The sequence below is a fragment of the Wyeomyia smithii genome, chromosome 2 (assembly GCF_029784165.1).
Source record: "Wyeomyia smithii strain HCP4-BCI-WySm-NY-G18 chromosome 2, ASM2978416v1, whole genome shotgun sequence".
NCBI classification, from domain to species: Eukaryota; Metazoa; Arthropoda; class Insecta; order Diptera; family Culicidae; genus Wyeomyia; species Wyeomyia smithii.
This window is the reverse complement of record NC_073695.1, coordinates 225,794,945-225,812,978: the sequence shown is the minus strand read 5'-3', so window position 1 is coordinate 225,812,978 and position 18,034 is coordinate 225,794,945. Positions and strand designations below refer to the sequence as shown.

The following is an 18,034-nucleotide window of genomic DNA, read 5'->3' as shown; positions in this document are numbered from 1 at the left end:
ACAGAAAACAGAAAACAGAAAACAGAAAACAGAAAACAAAAAACAGAAAACAGAAAACAGAAAACAGACAACAGAAAACAGAAAACAGAAAACAGAAAACAGAAAACAGAAAACCGAAAACAGAAAACAGAAAACAGAAAACAGAAAACAGAAAACAGAAAACAGAAAACAGAAAACAGAAAACAGAAAACAGAAAACAGAAAACAGAAAACAGAAAACAGAAAACAGAAAACAGAAAACAGAAAACAGAAAACAGAAAACAGAAAACAGAAAACAGAAAACAAAAAACAGAAAACAGAAAACAGAAAACCGAAAACAGGAAACATGAAGCAGAAAAAAGAAAATAGAAAACAGAAAACAGAAAACAGCAAACAAAAAACAGAAAACAGGAAATAAACAACAGATTACAAAAAACAACAAGAAACAGTAAGGATAAAAAAGCAAAAACCCAACAAAAGAACAAAAGGACAAAAGTAAACAAAAAGCAGAAAAATAGAATAACAAAAAATGAGAAAAAATAACAGAAAAAATACAAACAGAAAAATAGAAAATCAAAATAAGAGAAAAACAGAGAACTAGGAAAACAGAAAAATAGAAAAACTTAAAAACAGAAAAGCGTTAGAAAACAGAAAGACAAAATAATAGAAAAACAAAAAAAAAAACAGAAAAATAGGGAAACATAACCAGAAAACGAGTGATACAATAAAACAGAAATACATAAAAATAGGAAAAACAGAATAACATTGTTACAAAAAGACAGTAAACAGAAAACTGGTAAAACAGTGAAGCAGAAAAAAAAACTATATAACAGAGGAACAGAAGAAACCACAAAAAAAAACCTTTAAACAGAATAAAACCAAACATTAGAGAAACAGTACAACGGGGAAGAGGGAAACTTAAAAACAAAAAAAAAAACAGAAAACATAACGAAGAAATAGGAAAAAAATGAGAAACATAATATTGGAAAAACTAAAGAAAAAAAAACAAGAAAATAGAAAAAACAGCAACACAGGAAAACATTACACAAGAAAAAAGGAAAACAGAAAATCGGTAAATGGGTTAAGTATAAAACCAAAATAAAAGAGAAATAGAAAACCAGATATAAGAAAAATTTACGAACAGAAAAACAGTAACGTTGAAAATTAGAGAACAAATCATTAGCGAAATAGACAAAGTGAAAATAAACACAGAAACAGAATATTAGAAAAAGGGAAAAAACAGAAAAGTTGAGATACAGAAAAATTTAATAACAGAAGAGAAGAAAAAATACAGAGAAGCAACAGAAATATAAGAACAGAAACTAGTATACCAGTTAAATATTTAAACAGAAATACACAAAAACAGGAAAAATAGAGCAACATGTAAACAGTTAACAGTAGAGTAGAACAGTAGAGTAGAAAAAATAACATACTGACAGAGAAGCAAAGCAAAGAAAAATAAAACCTGGAAACAGAAAAACAAGCAAACGGGAAACAGAAAACAATACATAGGAAAACAAAAGAAAACAGAATATTGGTGAAACAGAAAAGTAGAACGAAAGAGAAACAAAAGAAAAAAGAATGGCAGAGAAACAGAAAACAGAGAATCAGAATATTAGAAAAGCTTAAAAAAATTGAACCATAAGAAATAATAAAAACAGAATACCAGTTAAACAATACAGCAGAAATACCAAAAAAATGGAAAAACATATTAACATTGTATAAAAAAAACAATAAATATAAAACGGGTAAAACAGTAAAGCGAAAAAAAAAACAAAATAACAGAGGAACAGAAAAAAGAACAGGAATACTGTAAAACAGAAAAAAAAACCGAACAACAGAAAACCATAACAAAACAAAAACAAAATACATAAAGTAGAACAAACAAATAGGAAAACCAGAGAAACAAAATATTGGAAGAACTAAAAAAACAAGAAAATAGAAAACAGTAATAAAGGAAAACATAACACAAGAAAAAAGAAAAACAGAGAAGCGGTAAACGAGTAAATCATAAAAACAAAACAAAAAAATGCAAAACAGAAATCAGAAAAATAGATAAATAATTAAATGGAAAAATAAAAAAATACGAAGAAAATCAAAGAAATTGAACATCAGAAAACAGAAAACAAAAACCAGAAAGAAACAACAGATATCAAAGAACAGAAAGCAGTGAGCATGAAAAAGAAAAAAATACAATAAGTAAACAGTGTAGCAAGAAATAGAATAACAGAGAAGAAAAATTATAAACAGAAAACACGGAGAACAGAAAACAAAATAAGAGAAAACGGAGAAATAGGAAAACAGAAAAGTAGAAAAATAAAAAATAGAAAAAAAGAAGACCTCAAAACGGAAATTGATAAACAGATTATTAGAGAAACCAAAAACAAAACTGAAAAATAGGAAAACAGAAAACCAGAAAATAAGTGAAACAATACAACAGAAATACACAACAATAAAAAAAAATAACATTGGCACAAAAATCAACAAACAAGAAAAACAAAACAGTATAAAAACAGAGAAGAAGAAAACTGGTAAAACAGTGGAGTAGTAGAGAAGAAAAACAGAGTAACAGAGGAACAGGAAAAATTAAACAAGGAAAATAGTGAAACAGGAAAAACTGAAGAACAGAAAAACAAAAAAAAACACGAAACAAAAGGTAAACAAAAAAATAGTAAAAACAGAGAAACAAAATATAAGTAATACGAAAATAGAAAAAAATAGAAGAACAGAAATACAGAAAAACATTAAACAAGAAAAAAGTAAAACAGAAAATCGCTAAACGAGTGAAGTATAAAAACAGAATATCGCGGATTTGGAAAAAACAGAAGATCAGAAAAACAGAAAAAAAGGAACACAGTAAACTAGCAAAAACAAAACATTATAGAAGAAGGAAAATTAAAAATTACACTGAGAAACAGAATATTAGAAAAACAAAAAAAAACAGGAAACCAGTGAAACGGTGAACAGCAAAACAATATACAAATAAGCATAAAAGCAAAGAATAATAGAGAACTGGTAAATAAAGAGAGCAGAAAACAAAAAAAAAAACATAATGTCAGAGCAACAAAAAACAGAAAAATATAAACCTGAAAAACATGAAAAACCAACAGAAGAAAAGGCAAAATGAGAAAAAAAACAAAAAAAAAACACAACAACAATACACAAGAAAACAGAAAACTAGAAAATTGGAAAAACAGAAAACCAGAACAACAGAAAAACAAAGGACAAACGATTAGCAGTGAAATAAAGAAAAAAAAACAGAGAAATAGAAAAAGAAAATTTACAGAAACTGGAAAATTTAAAATAAAACAGAGAAACAGAATGTTAAAAACACAGAAAAGACAGAAAAATAGAGAAACTGAAAACCAGAATAACAGATAAACAAAAACATATCAAAAAAACGAGGGAAAACTTAAAATGGGAAGAAAAACGAAGAAACTGAACAGCAGAAAACAAAGCATTAGAAAAACAAGAAATTTGAAAATATTGAAACAGAGAAACAGAACATTAAAAACATGAAAAAATAGAAGAACAGAAAATCAGTTAACAGTAAAACATGAAATCATTAAACACAAAAAACATAAAAATGTATATACAGAAAAACAAAAAATCGGTAAAACAGTCAAGCAGAAGAATAGAATAGCAGAGGAATAGAAAAACAGAGAAACTAAAAACCAAAAAACAGAGAAACAGAAAAACAGAAAATTATAAAAACAGGAAATTAAAAAACAGATCATTAGAGATACAGGAAAATTAAAAATATAAAGAAAACCCGACTATTAGAAAAACAAAAAAACAGAAATATAGAGGAACAGATTACCTGTAAAACAGTAAAACAATAAAACAGAAAAGCAGAAAGACATTGAATCAGAAAAGCAACAGACAAGAAAACAGAAAAGCATATGAACAGAAAATGGGTAAATCAGTAAAGCAAATAAACCAAAAAACAGATTGACGGAGGAATAGAAATACAGTTGAAAGCTAAACCAGAAAAACAGGAAAACCAATAAACAGAAAAACAGAAAAAAACGGACAACAGAGAAATAGTGAAACAGAGAAACAGAAAAACAGAGAACTAGAAAAACAAGAAACAGTACTTTGGAGGAACAGGGAAATCGGGAAAACAAAGAAACAGAATATTAGAAAAACGAAAAAAACTAGGAAATACAAGAACAGAAAACCTGTGAAACACTAAAACAGGAAAACAAAAATACAGAAAAACTAGAAAAAAAAACGTATAGCAGAGACTTAATGAAAAATACGAAATAAATGAACAACTTCAAATCAGAAAAAGATAAGAACAGGAAAACAACAAACAATAAAGACAGAAAAATAAAAAATAGAACACAGAACATAACTATAAAATCAAAAACATAACAGAGAAACATAATAATGGAAAAACAAAAAAAAACAGAAAAATAGAGAAACAGAAAACCAGTGAAACAGTAAAATCAGAAAAACCAGAATAATAGAGAAAAATAAAATAAAAATGTGCAGAAAAACAGATAAACAAAAAAATACAGAATAACAAAAATATCAGAAATATAGGAGAACAATAAAATAAGTAAACATAGAAACAGACAAATAGAAAAACGAAAAAAAACAGAAATATAATAAAAAAGAAAACGGAAAATAGAAAATGCAGCTTTGAACATTGAGCATTGAAGACCGCACATATCGTAAGAAAATACGAAAAATTAAATACAATTCAGAAACAAAAAAATAAAAATATTCAATAATCATCTTATGAGTTAATGGTTTTTAATTTTCCAATTATTTAGAGTGGCAGTATGCCTAACTAATTTAGAAAAAAAAATATTATCATTTGAAACCATTGGCCATTTACTGTAAAAAAGCTAGCTTCGTTGTAAAAAATTAATTATACTTCTTACAAACGTTTTCGGAAATACAATGATAGTTTTACTTCACAGTAGCATTTCAGAACAAAATTTGTTATCTCCCAACCGCAGCTTCAGGATGCAACACGCAACAGCGTTGAATATTGTTGCTTGGTTTATAGTGCTGTAATTCTGAATCAAATTGCTTCCATGTTAGCAACACGGCACAACTTGTTTTTTTGTTGCGTGACTGAGCTCCATCCGGTCCGGTTATATTGTTTGCCAATGCCAAAATGACATGAAATTATTTTTTCGTACATTTGTAATACATACGGAATAAAATCTCTTATCGTCTTGCAAAACTGGGAGTTGTGGCCTGAGATCCGCTGCAACTAGTGCGCTATCCATTGCTATGCCACAGCTGTGGCCGCTATCCAATATCGCTGGTATCCACTGCACTGCTACTGCTGCTGCTAAGGGATGACTGCTGTTGACGCTGTCTAAAACTATTATGAGCGGCTTCAGCTGAAACAGGCTCTTATATAGGCCAAATAGCATATTTTAAATTGCAAGGTATATGATTCTGTCGACCGTGCTTGGAAAGCAATCATATAACGACCAATCAGAGGTCGAAATTTTCGTTTTGACAAGGCTTGACTATTTTCATTAGTACAATAGTTTGAATAATAGAATAACAATTATCTTCATTTGGGAAAAATCTTAGAAGATTTTCCAAACTATTGCTGCAAGAACGAAGAAAATCCATCGAATACTAACCGATTTATGAGCATTTGAAATTGGACATATTTTTCACTTCTTTCTATTTTAGATTTTCATTTCACATCCCTATGTAGCCGAACTTCCTGAGAGAAGTATTCTACTTCAAAAATCCGTTTAGTGGTGGTTACATAATATCTTTTTTTAGAGGGAACAATTTCATTACACTTTCCGCCGCATGCCACCCCACATAAGTAAAAAGTAGTCCAACGTCTTTAACAAAAAAAAAACAGATCGGAAGAATGCAAATGAGAAAACCTAGTACACTAAGGTCGCTTTATACACGGATTTCGGAATTCACGCGGTATTTTTTTGCGCGGTTTTCGGTTTCCCTTCACTCAGAATGCAGAATTAACGCTGGTTTTTTTTACGCGGATTCCGGATTTTACGCGGTTTTTTTACGCGGATTCCGGAATTTACGCGGTTTTTTTTACACGGATTCCGGAATTTACGTGGTTTTTACGAGGATTCCGGAATTTACGCGGTTTTTTTACGCGGCATGTATCCCCCGCGTAAAAAGCAACTTTAGTGTATTAGGATCTATAGAATTTGAAAACGAGAAATTGTGATATAAAGTGTATCATTAAGTCTAAAATAAAACCGCAGCGATATTCAAATAAATAAATTGGTAATAACAGGCTTTAATCATTGAAAAAAAAAAAAAAAAAAACAGAATAACTGCGAAGAGAAACAAAGGCCTAGCATAGATTCACTTTTTTTTCAGAATGTGACCATTCCCTTGTGTTTTATATTTAATTGATTATCGTTTTTCATATCGCTGTTCTTCAAGTTGTTTGTTCAAACTTGTTTTAGAATCAAAAATACTCACTATTTTTATTAAGTCAAACCCCTCAAAGCCTCTGTTTTGTTGGCAAATGGGTTTAAAAATATCGTGGATGGATTTGTAAAAAAAACATCGTGAACACCGTAAACGATTTCCGAGCAATGTAATTTTGGTAAATCAACCTTTTTATGCTTCATCTATAATCGCATTAAAATATGTAGTTATAATGCAATTTCATATCTTTCAATGGTTTCATAATAATACACTGAAAAAAACACCGTTTTTTATTCGGTACTTATAAAATCTCATAAAATTGTGACTTTAAACACGAAAATACTAGGTACTATTGACACAGTCTATAGTACCTCCAGCAACGAATCGGATTTATTACCATACAACGAGACATAAATTACCGAATTCATTCCCGAAAAAGAGCCGTCCACCTGCAGTCGAAAAGCCATTGACAGACTGTTGGGCAACGGACCGCCGTGAAATGAAATGACCCCGAACGCTTAAAAGTCCACTGCCCTAACAACCGACATCCCATTAGTGCTACAATTGGCGAATCACCAACCAACAGACCGACCGACCGAGCGAGCGAGTGAACGAACGAATGCAGGTCAAAGGTGCACGAACAGTCGGCCTCTGGTGGCTGCTTGTTTGCTTGCTGGTTTGCCAGTTTGTTTCCGTCGCCCGATTCATCGTCGCAGTAGGTACTTGCGATGGGTAGGCCGGTACGGCAATTAAACTGCTCCTGAAATGCAATAACACTCCCATAATTGCCCCATACATCATAAATACATGCCGTTTTCCACTCTCTCCACCTGTTTTTTGTTTTTCAATTGCTACACTCGACCCGGGTGGAAACCGAGTCGAGCGGAAATTCCTGTTCTATTTTTTCTTCCATTCCCCGCGTACAGCTCCAACGATTAACGACGAATGTGTGTATGTTCCAGGTTCACTCGGTTGCTGGTCCCATTTGGATCCGATAACGGCCCGGCTCAAGGGACTCGGCGTCGGCATCTCCACGCCGACTGGCCAATTTTCGCTGAAGGACGTCGTCTACCAGGACGCTGGGACGTACAAGTGTGTCGGCCAGAGTTCGACCAATCGCAAAAAGCTCGAAGTACTGCAAACGGTTTCGATTGCTGTTAAAGGTAAGTGTTTAGTTTACATCGTTACCTTTCACAGGATTCCGGTCGCGGCGGCGCGGTTTACATGCGGCGCTGCACATAAATGCAGCAGTCGCGAGGGTTTTTTTCACCAGCCGTTTTTATAGCTTCACTATTGGCGAGTAATAACTAGACGCCAGCTTTCGTGGGTGGGTGGGTGTAGCTTAAGAGGGAAAGCGCACAGATCGTACGTACAAGAGCTAGTTTTAGCGAGATAACTATCAGCGCTCGTTGCACCCGGAATACGCTAGATTGGCTGTTCGGGAGTAGCATTGGTTTTTATCCGCTTTTACCGTCTGCACTAACGAGCATCCGGAGGGCACTTTCGGAAGTCTTACCGCCATGAAATGTTTCTATTGCAATGCTATTATTGAAGCGGAGATATTGCAACCGACAACCACCGCCTAGGTAATTATCGTTGGGAGTACTTTCGGCTGCTTTCAGCGCTTCTGAGCCAGAATGCTATGGAAAATATTCTATTTTTATCTTTTTTTAAATTAAAAGTAAATTGACTGTCGATACGCCCCACTGCTTGAAGTGCGTCAAATTCAGGATTGACGTTATAGCACCCATTACCGACAATAATGTTATTTTGTGTCACGATGATTGATTCTGTACCGCACGTTGACGAAGCGGCCCGGTGCGCCTATCGCCTCGCGCTTTCACCTCTAATTAAGTTTCGATAAATAACCCGAAGGCGAAATCATCTTGACAAGTGCTACGAGTCTCACCTGCCACTTTTCGAGTCCCCCGACCTGTGTTGCTCGTATGCCCGAAACCGGATGATAGACGAATTTCTCATCCTGTTTCGAAGCACCGCATCACCCTCATCTGCTTCACCGCCTTGCAAGGAGTGAACGCGCTACAGACGAGCGAAGATGAAAATTCTGCCGGAACACAGCTGCTTTGTCGGCTGAAATCAAATTTACTCGTCCCCTCCTTTCAGTGTTCTCCCACCAGTCCAATCAGATTGGATCAAGTATGAGGATACATGTCTGTATGTGGCACAGTGTCGTAAAATGACACCGTGTCGCTTCGCAGGTTATGCCAGGAAAGAAAATGGTTGGCTGGGAGGTGCTTTGTTTTCAATGATACACTGACGAGACGCATTTTTCGTGACAATATCATGATCAATGTCTAATTGACTTGGTTTCAATTTTTATGAACCTATGTAGAGGTAGTAAATAAATGAATGAAACAACATTTCTCCATTCGACCGAACTTGTAGCGATAAAAATTAAATTGTTCTTAGCTGGTGTGTTTTATAGTTCAAAAATTAAAGACAAACATGGCTGTATTGTAAAATTTCCGAATGTGTGTGAATTTTACTCTCAAAATTCGTTGCTTTTTGTTTTCAGACAATCCATAACTATTTTAGTCAGATTCCTTTCCTGTAGTAGACTAAACCATTGCCGCCGAAAGATTGCAAGGATGATATGGCGGTTGATCAGGTTTTTTTTCCGATAATTACGCTATTGCAGGAAATATTGACGATGAAACTGGGACTTGGAAATTTTTGAGCCGGGGAAACTTTTTCATTCCATTTGTTCTCTTCGCATTTTCACATCACTGTCAATCTCACTTCATGGAGCTAATTAATGTAACCTCACTTAAGGTGGAACTGGGAATAGATGAGAGTGAAATATATTTCACCCTGAAATGACTCCCGTAATAAGTACCAATACTTTAGGGACCCGCAAGATATTTCACAGGATTTTTTTTTGTTTGTCTTACATGATTTTAGACTTGAATCATTCACAAAAATTAATGACGGTTTTATCAGGTCGCATGTAGGGGAACTGCTCAATTATTCATCTCACTAAGCCGATATCAACGAAGAATTCACGGAAATACCAAATTTTCACGAAATCATTGAAAAAATAAACTAAATATGCTTACGTGCTTTTATGGAATTGTTCAGAATTTTATATTTAGTAAAATTAGCTAGATTTATCATGAATTTTGTAACAACCATTTTTCACAACGCTTCCATATCAATCTAAAAACTTGAATCACTGCTAAATTATTCATCTCACGACGAATCACATTATCATGAATGAACGTAGCCGCAGCCCGTCGTAGTAGGTTACCTAGATATCCGCTGTAATTGTTTACGTGCAAAATTGGTAACCTAGGTGACCACTACAGTGCTGTAGATATATTTCAGCTATGTCGGAATAATTCAACATTTTCAGTATGATTTTTTCGTATTAACAGTAACTGATTTGGCGACTTTTGATTTTCTTCAACGCAGTGAAAACGGATGAAAATACATACAGTTGAAATTTAGGAATTGTAGAAATTCATCTCATATATTTCTGCTAATTCAAGCTAGTTTAAAGAAATTTGAGGTAAACATTTCAGAGATTAAAGTATTCTTAGTATAGTGAGTTATTTTGTTTAGTGATTAAAATAAAAAGTGGTCCGCTAGTGATGAAAAAAACTTTGGTTGGCTGCTGAACGAGTCCCGTTGTAGCCGTATAGAACAATGCGCGGATTTTGTTTTCTAAGGTATGTGATTGAATTAAATGAGTTTTCGAGTGCAGATGCCCGACTATGATATCGAATTTAGTACTTTTAAGTGAGTTTTTGAGGATTGTACTTTATGAGGAATTAATGATGAATAGTTTGTTCAGCAATGTTGTAGAAGATTAAAAAACATCAAACTTTGTTGAACAATTGAAAATCTTATCTTCTTTCGGTACAAAGTTATAAAGTATATTACATGGAACTTACTTAAAAGTTAGTTTTTTGTACTTAACTTTTGTTAGTTGCATTTTACACGAAAGTATTGTTCGGAGGAATTGTTAGGGCAAATAAAACACACTTTTTTGCCAAAGGTCACATATCTCCAGGACTTTTCTTTACAAAGTTATATCATATTTTAGCCTATTTTTTCAATAATTTCAAGAACTTACAGGTTAAAAAGGGGCAAGTGGAATCATGATGTCAATACTTTTCCTTGAACTCCTCTAGGTTCCATTCGGTCCAATCTACCCATATTAGAGTACGGCGAGCATGTGTCACAGTAGGTTTTCATATATCCAAAATACTAACTTTTTTGTGTTAAGAGATAGAGGAATGATTAATTCGACAAAGTTTTAGAACATGCAAAAATATGAATCTTTGCTGAAGAAACAAAATTCTTATCTTCATTGGGTACAGAGTTACAGAGTATTTTCTGTAAAAGTTACTTAAAAGTTAATTTTCTACACTTAACTTTTGTTAGCTACATTTTACAAGAAAACGTTGTTCTAAAGAAGTATTTGGGCATACAAAACACACGTTTTTGTTGAAGACCACACATCTCCAGGACTTTTCCTTACAAAGTAAGAGCATGTTTTAGCTTATTTTTTCGATATGTCTTTGTCTTTGGGGACATCTGGTAGGACGAGAGACAATGTACAGACAATGTGCAGGCCAGATAGCCTGCACGTCATGTCTAATGATAACGGCTATCGGTGCGTGAACTTTGCAGCCTCCCGTGGTATGGTAGTCCGAAGTACCTTTTTCCATCACAAGGGTATCCACAAAACCCGGGACGTCGAGGTTGTACAAGAATATGCGCAGCAACTGGGTGCGAGCCTACGCTCGGAAGAACAGCTTGGCGCAGCTACTCCTGAAGATGGCTGGAAAAATATTCGATCCGCCATAGGTAGCACTGCTGTAGCGCAACTAGGGCTTCGAATCATAAAAGCGATAAACGGTTTGACGACGAATACAAAAAAATAGTCAAGAAGAACGTAGCACTGGCGAGAATGCTACAACACCGTACAAGAGCGAGCGCCAACAGAGGACTACGATCGCATAGCGATTGAAGAGCTATACCAAGCTAACGACATTCGGAAATTTTATGAGAAGCTGAACAGCTCCCGCAAAGACTACGTTCCGCAAGCAGATGTGTGCAAGGGCTTGACAGACAACCGTCAATGAACATCTGACCGGCGATACAGTAGAGTGCGAGGACGGTATGGCAATTAATCTTAGTGTAAGAGCAGAAGACAATTCTATTACCCCTGGTCTCCTGAGAGTGGAGAAGGTAATTTGCTGGCTAAAGAACAATAAAGCTGCTGGAGTGAACAAACTTCTCAGTGAGCTGGTGAAATACAGTGGAGGATAACTGGCTAGAGCCGTGCACTAGGTCATTGCCAAGATTTGGGAACAAGAGCGAGTACCAAAGGAGTGAGTAGAGAGGTATTGTATGTCCCATGAATAAAATCGGCGACAAGCTGGTGTGCTGCAATTACCAGGCTTACACTCTGCTGAACGCCTGCTACAAAATACTCCCCCAAATACACTGCCGTCGACTATCACCATTTGCAAGGCAGTTCGTGAAGCACTACCAAGCGGGATTCATGGATGCCTGCGCCATCACGGATCAAATATTTGCGGTTGGTTGTAATTAAATCGAGGTTGTCGATGAAAACTTGTACCTGGGCTCATTTGTAATTGCCGACAACGGTACCATCAGAGAAATTCATCGGCGCATGATGGCAGAAAATCGTGCATACTGTGGTCTCCGAAAGGCGCTCCGATCGAGTAGAATTCGCCGCCGCACCAAGTTAACCATCTACAAGATGTTGATCAGATCGGTAGATTCATACGGTCATGAAACATGAACCATGCTTGCGGAGGATCAACGCGCCTTTGCGGACTTCGAGCGGAAAGTGTTGCGTACCATCTTCGGTGGACTGCAGATGGAACGGAACGTGGAGAAGACGAATTATCCACGACCTGTAGGAGTTGATAGGTGATCTATCGTCCACACCGTTAAGATTGACAGGTTGCTGTGGGCTGGGTATGTCGTAAGAATGTCGGACGAAAACACAAAAAATGGTTCTAGGTACACCTCGTGATTCAGGCGCCTGTGCCACACTCTTTCTTCTAACCACCTTCTACCACCAAGTACCTCGTCATTCGTCGATCGGCTTCATTTAGTGTCCGTGATTCATGACCTCAACGGACAACCGGGAGGATCAGCGTTCCAAACAGCGCCTGTTTTGTGCGAGGTTGCAGGCTACGGTACTACGTAGTCCGTATAAAGTCCTAATTGCAGCTGTAAACCGGTTGACTTCTAACGCTACCCAAGCACCAACCCCACTTGCATGTACCCTTTTTTGCAGGGCTGATGATGAGTCCCAACCTTATCGCTGTTCAGCTCTTCAGTTGGTGGACGTGCAGCCAGACCGACCAAGCACAAAGAACATTATTTCGAGTAATCGGTGTCCATAGTTTACCCACCCTATATATTTCCTATAAGCTACTATAAAGAGTTTTTGCTATAAAATCTTTATGAACTGTTCAAATGATTCCGTTTTTTATGACAGATAGATTTTCAATTCTCACATCCATTGGGGTAATAATAATTTTAAAAAATTGGTGTTTGGTCCGGTCTGGTCGCACGCCGACCAACCGTTTTCGACTATATCGATGTTGTACCCAAAACATATTGAACAAAAAGCGCAGTTTGATTTCATCTGATTTGAAGCCAGCTTTCGATCGTATCAACCATAGCATATTATTGCGTAAAATTTTACGGCTATCTCGTCGGATGATCTCGTCCATTTGTCGAATGGTTGAGTTCGTATATATGTGGACGGACACTACGTGTGAGCTTTCCTTCTTGTATTTCATCGCAATTTACAAATAAACTGGGAGTTCCGCAAGGTAGCAATATGGGGTCTTCACTTTTCACGCTATTCTTCCATTATGCAATCCCATTCGATTGATGCCATGAGAACTGACTAGTTACTAGTATTGGAAAATGTGAGGACATGACATTCCTCTGCATTTTGAGCCCGATTATATGTGAATACTATATTGATGGATTTTAGCTGAGAAGAGCTGACCGTGTGGTATTCCATCTGACGCAAAGCTTACTTTCCACCTACACCAAAAGCTTAATATCAAAAGCGATTATGGCTGGGATTTGTTACAAGACTTTGCCATCTCATTAGTGACTTTATGTCTGACGATCTAAGATTTGGAAGAGATTTGTCCGAGTTGCGTTACGTGACCTACCCTGGCGTGATCCGGATAATCTCCTCTCATATCCTGACCGCTGTCGATTACTTGGCTTTGACACACTAGATCGCTGTCGAAAACAAGCAGCAGCGAAAGCAAGCTGTATTTTTTGCGAAAATTTTGAATGAAGTTATAGACCGACTTTCCTGTTCCGTGTCTCTCAACATTTCTTACGATGGCCGCATGTTAGTGAATAAGTTGAACAAATAAAATATTTTGAAGACTCGACTTTATTTTTTACTATTTTCGAAGGCTACTGTTGGATAAATTATAGAAATTTAATAAATCCTAGAAGCATTTGAGATTTTGTAATGATAGTGCCGTTTCGTTGCACATGTACTTGTCATTTTGCATCTCCAAGGCAATATTGAATGGAAGGTTTGAAAGCGCGTCTCCTTGCTTTAAATCGACCAATACCAAGAAAGCAACTGTTGTCTTGCCCGCTAGTTGTACATACGATATTTATCCCTGCAGCGTTATTCGAATCAGCTTAATTAGGATCTTCGGGAAAATATGTATTAGCATTAATTGCCAAAGCTCAATTCGCTTGACTGAGTCGTACGTCACTTTGAATTCCACAAACAGATGGTGAGGCAGAAGGTCGTATTCCTGAAACTTACTTAGGATCTGTTGCAAGGTGAAGATTTGATCCGTCCTGGGGCAATTTGTACGTAGAATTTAGTGTGGTGTCTCTACACTTTATACAGTCGAGCGGATGATTCCTTTTGTAAATGGAGTAGATGAGATCTGTCAGCCAGGGATTTGTCAGTTTTTCATCCGCCCAAATTTTTAAAGTGATCCTGTGGATCACATTGTGCAGCTGTTCACCTCTCACACTGACAGAAGTTCACCTGGGATACCATGTTTCCCAGCAGCTCTGCCTAATATATTATTTTTTTCTTCTAAATCACACTAAAACATTTTTTTATTTTTCCGTAGAATATATCAAAGAGCTTTCTTAATCTATTTGGAAAAAAGTTCGGTTATTTGTATTTGTATTCGGCTTAACTCATTAGTCAAATGAAGTCTTTATAAATTAAATTATTCTCAAGTATCACAGATCTAATCCTGTTTGCGAATTGTGCAAATGTCTCATTGAAGTCAAAATGAATCAGAGTAGGCAGTGTGACTTTGCACTTGTATCTAAGTGAATTTTAAAACTTGCTTGCACATTTATTTTCGGTTTGCATGTAAACCCTACTAGCAGTGCAATACACTTGAGTTAGATTTGAGTTTGAATCCTGCATAGCAACAATTGGCTAAAAATCGAATTGCGATGAAATTTGCGCCGCATCTGCTGCAACAGTTTGTTGCATTGTCCTTTAAAAGCATAAATTCGATCTAAAAACAAACTACATCGCGTCACATCATCGCCTGCATCGTTGAATACATCGTTCACTGCATTGCCCGCATTCAAACTCAATCAATCAGAGTGAGCATTGCAAAAAAAACTCAAACTATCGAGAGGAAGCAGATTCAAGTTAAATTCAAATCTGGAAAAGTGTTACTAAGTTCAACTTTGCATGAGCTCATGCCATCACTGAAATGAATACATGCTGAAATCAGTTCATTAGACCAAGTATCTTCCGATATAAAGTTTGTTGTAATAACGTTGTGTTTTGGAGAATCCTATTTGGTATGCGAAAATTCCATTTATTAAATTCGTGGGCAAGTTTGTTGTAGTGTATCGAAAATCAGTAGCTTGCATTTGTTGGAATATGGTGACAAATTATCAGATTTTTTAGTGCTAGATGGATAAGTATGTTCCATTCTAAGGATCCACGAATATTGATGAGATTGCCACACGATTGACGATTTATTTATGTTTATATTTGAAACATGTTTATGTCGCCTTGACCTTAAACTTTCTTCACTAGCTCTTACAAGTTTGTTTGCGGGTTGATATTTGTTGGGCCCAGAAAACGAATGACAATCAATACTGGACCTTCATGCAAGCCTCACACAAAGAAGACCGTTCAAGATTGGTGCAAGTCCAATTTCCCTCTGTCATCACTAAGGATAAGTGGCCCTCCAAACTCGCCAGATCTCAACGTGATTGGCTTCTCGATTTGGGGGATGCTAGAAGCAAAGGTCTGCTCGAGAAAACACACAATTCTTCCTTAATTTGCTGGAAGGGAATTCCTCAAAATAATATTCGGTCCGCCTTCGAGTCTTATCCCAAGACTTACTTACTTGCCAAAACATTGTTAACGGTCCTCTGTTTCTTGTTGCAATCATTATGGCACACCCTGTATATTTGGCCTTGCCGACGACGAAGAAGTATAACTGAGCAGTCCCAATGACTATCTTATCCTCGGGTTTCTGTAATGAATCCACTTTTCATCACCTGTTAATAAACGAAAAAGGAAATCGTTTCCTAATACAGAAGCAAGCTGATTCTGCGTTTAGCATGGATCCTCATCAAGCAATTCTTCCACTGCAGCGTCTTCGAAAGTTTCTGGCCTTCCGATGACTGTCCATCAATATCGTAATTACCGTCTTGAAAGCGACGGAACCAACGTTACTCCACTTAGAGCAGCATTTCCGTAAACTTTTTTCAACTCTCGATGCCCTTCAGCCGTCCACGAATGAAATATGTGCAAATTTTGGTTGTTGACGAGTTAGTCAAATGTTATTTGTGTATTGAAGAGCTAATTTGAAAATTATTAATTTCATATGACTCATTACCAAAACCGAGCATCGCAGGGCCTCTACGTAGTTCTACGTCAAAACTGTTAATTCCAACGTTGAACGGCCACGCTGAAAATAAAAACAAGACCAAAAAAATGTTTTTATTATAAGAAAAAAAATAGAACTTGTGGCAATCATTGGCGGCTAAGTATCCCCAAATTTAATGTGAGCTATGTACTGCATTATTTCTACAATTAAATCATGCAAGTTATGCTTGTTTTTTCTTTAAAATACGGAAATTATAAAAACAATTCCAGATACAACTACTAGAATCCACTTGTCGTCGGAAACAATCTTAAAGACATGCTTGTTTGAGTTTCCAAGTTAAGAACCGTTCTAAAAATAACCTATAATTAAACACCGCCTTTGTCACTATCACTCAACCATTGGCGAGCCCGGCGCCTTTCAGTACAGTTACGGGACAGTGGCCGTTGCTATTGCCGACAAAAAGTCCTAAGGGCTATGAGGGTGTGTGGTCTACCGGGCAGCGCGGTGTGTCGATGTATTCAGTCCTCACCCGGTCCTGATCACAGCAGATGCCACGCTACATGATGCGAAACGGCCCGTGGTAGAAAGTTAATTGCTTGGGCGTGTGGCCGAGACAAATACAAATAGGCGCCATTGTCGTCTACGTTATCCGTTGCGGGGCCTCTGCAGTGTGGCCTTCAAAGTTGGGTTAAATTTTGGTTTGGTTATGTGTTTTTGTTCATGTCCTTGAAAGCACCCGGAACAGTTGGCAGTAAGTCATACAGAGTTGGGAAAGGTAATCAATTTGTCAGATTAATCGCTTGTAGCAGCTGTTCAGCTGCTGAACAATGTTATACAATACTTCACTTTTATTATCCGCAAACAACAACGGTAACTTTTTTAAAAATCTTTAAAATATACATCCTCCTGAGGATCGTTCCATCATCGTCTGCTCCGTACCGCCAAACAAGGAACCCATTTCGTTGAGGAAATGTTGACATAATGGGATATTTCATCTAATTTTGCCTATCACGAGTCGTGATTTACGACAAACACAAGCTAAATACACTTTCTTCTAAAAGGCGACCGGCATTCCCGCCACCCACCATTTCAGCGTCCCTTCTAGGTCAACAACAACAATAGCAATCCAGCAAATGACATCAAGGACGCAAATGAGAGACAAGAATTTCAATGATCCATTTACTCTCGAGAGTGATGTTGATGCTACATCCGCGCGGAGGATGTCTTGGCTTGACGCTTTTTACTATCAGTGGTACGTTCGGTCATCTAAATGGAGCGCAAAGTGCTCTTTCCCACAGGCTGTTTGAGAACGCGTTATTGCTATCTGTGGCAGAAAAGGAACAACAAATAAATGACAAATGTGCACGAATATGACACGCGCCAGGTTGTTTCTATTGCGCAAGGGTCCCAGCAAAGTGTGCAGGCCGAATAGCCAGAGCGAAGCAATAAAGTCCGGATGTGAATTTAAGCATTTATTTCATTTCATTTAGACTTCTTGATCAACTTTATTTCATTTCGTTTGTTTTTGTCTTCTCTATCGCACAGGAGCACCGACAGTGATTGCCCGGAACACGACTCCGGTGGCCTTTCCGGGTTCACCACTGCACCTCTCCGTGGAGTTTTGTGCCAACCCGCCGGCCTATGCAGCTCGATGGTTGCACGGTGATCTGGTTTATACGCCCGGCAAAAAGTACGGAGACGACGTACTGGCCTATGGATTTATCGTAAGTATTGGTTGATATTATTATCTGACTCCTTTTACAGGTTAACGGAATAAGTAAA

General features: G+C 36.8%; 1 protein-coding gene across 1 annotated transcript in view; it reads left to right on the top strand.

Moving 5' to 3' along the window:
• LOC129725692 (uncharacterized) overlaps positions 1–18,034 on the top strand; it is a 239,805-nt gene that overhangs the window by 196,679 nt on the left and 25,092 nt on the right. Inside the window, exons 8-9 of the mRNA XM_055681776.1 lie at positions 7,334–7,534; positions 17,798–17,976. Coding sequence (XP_055537751.1) covers positions 7,334–7,534; positions 17,798–17,976 — 380 coding nt within the window. The remainder of the gene's footprint in view (positions 1–7,333; positions 7,535–17,797; positions 17,977–18,034) is intronic.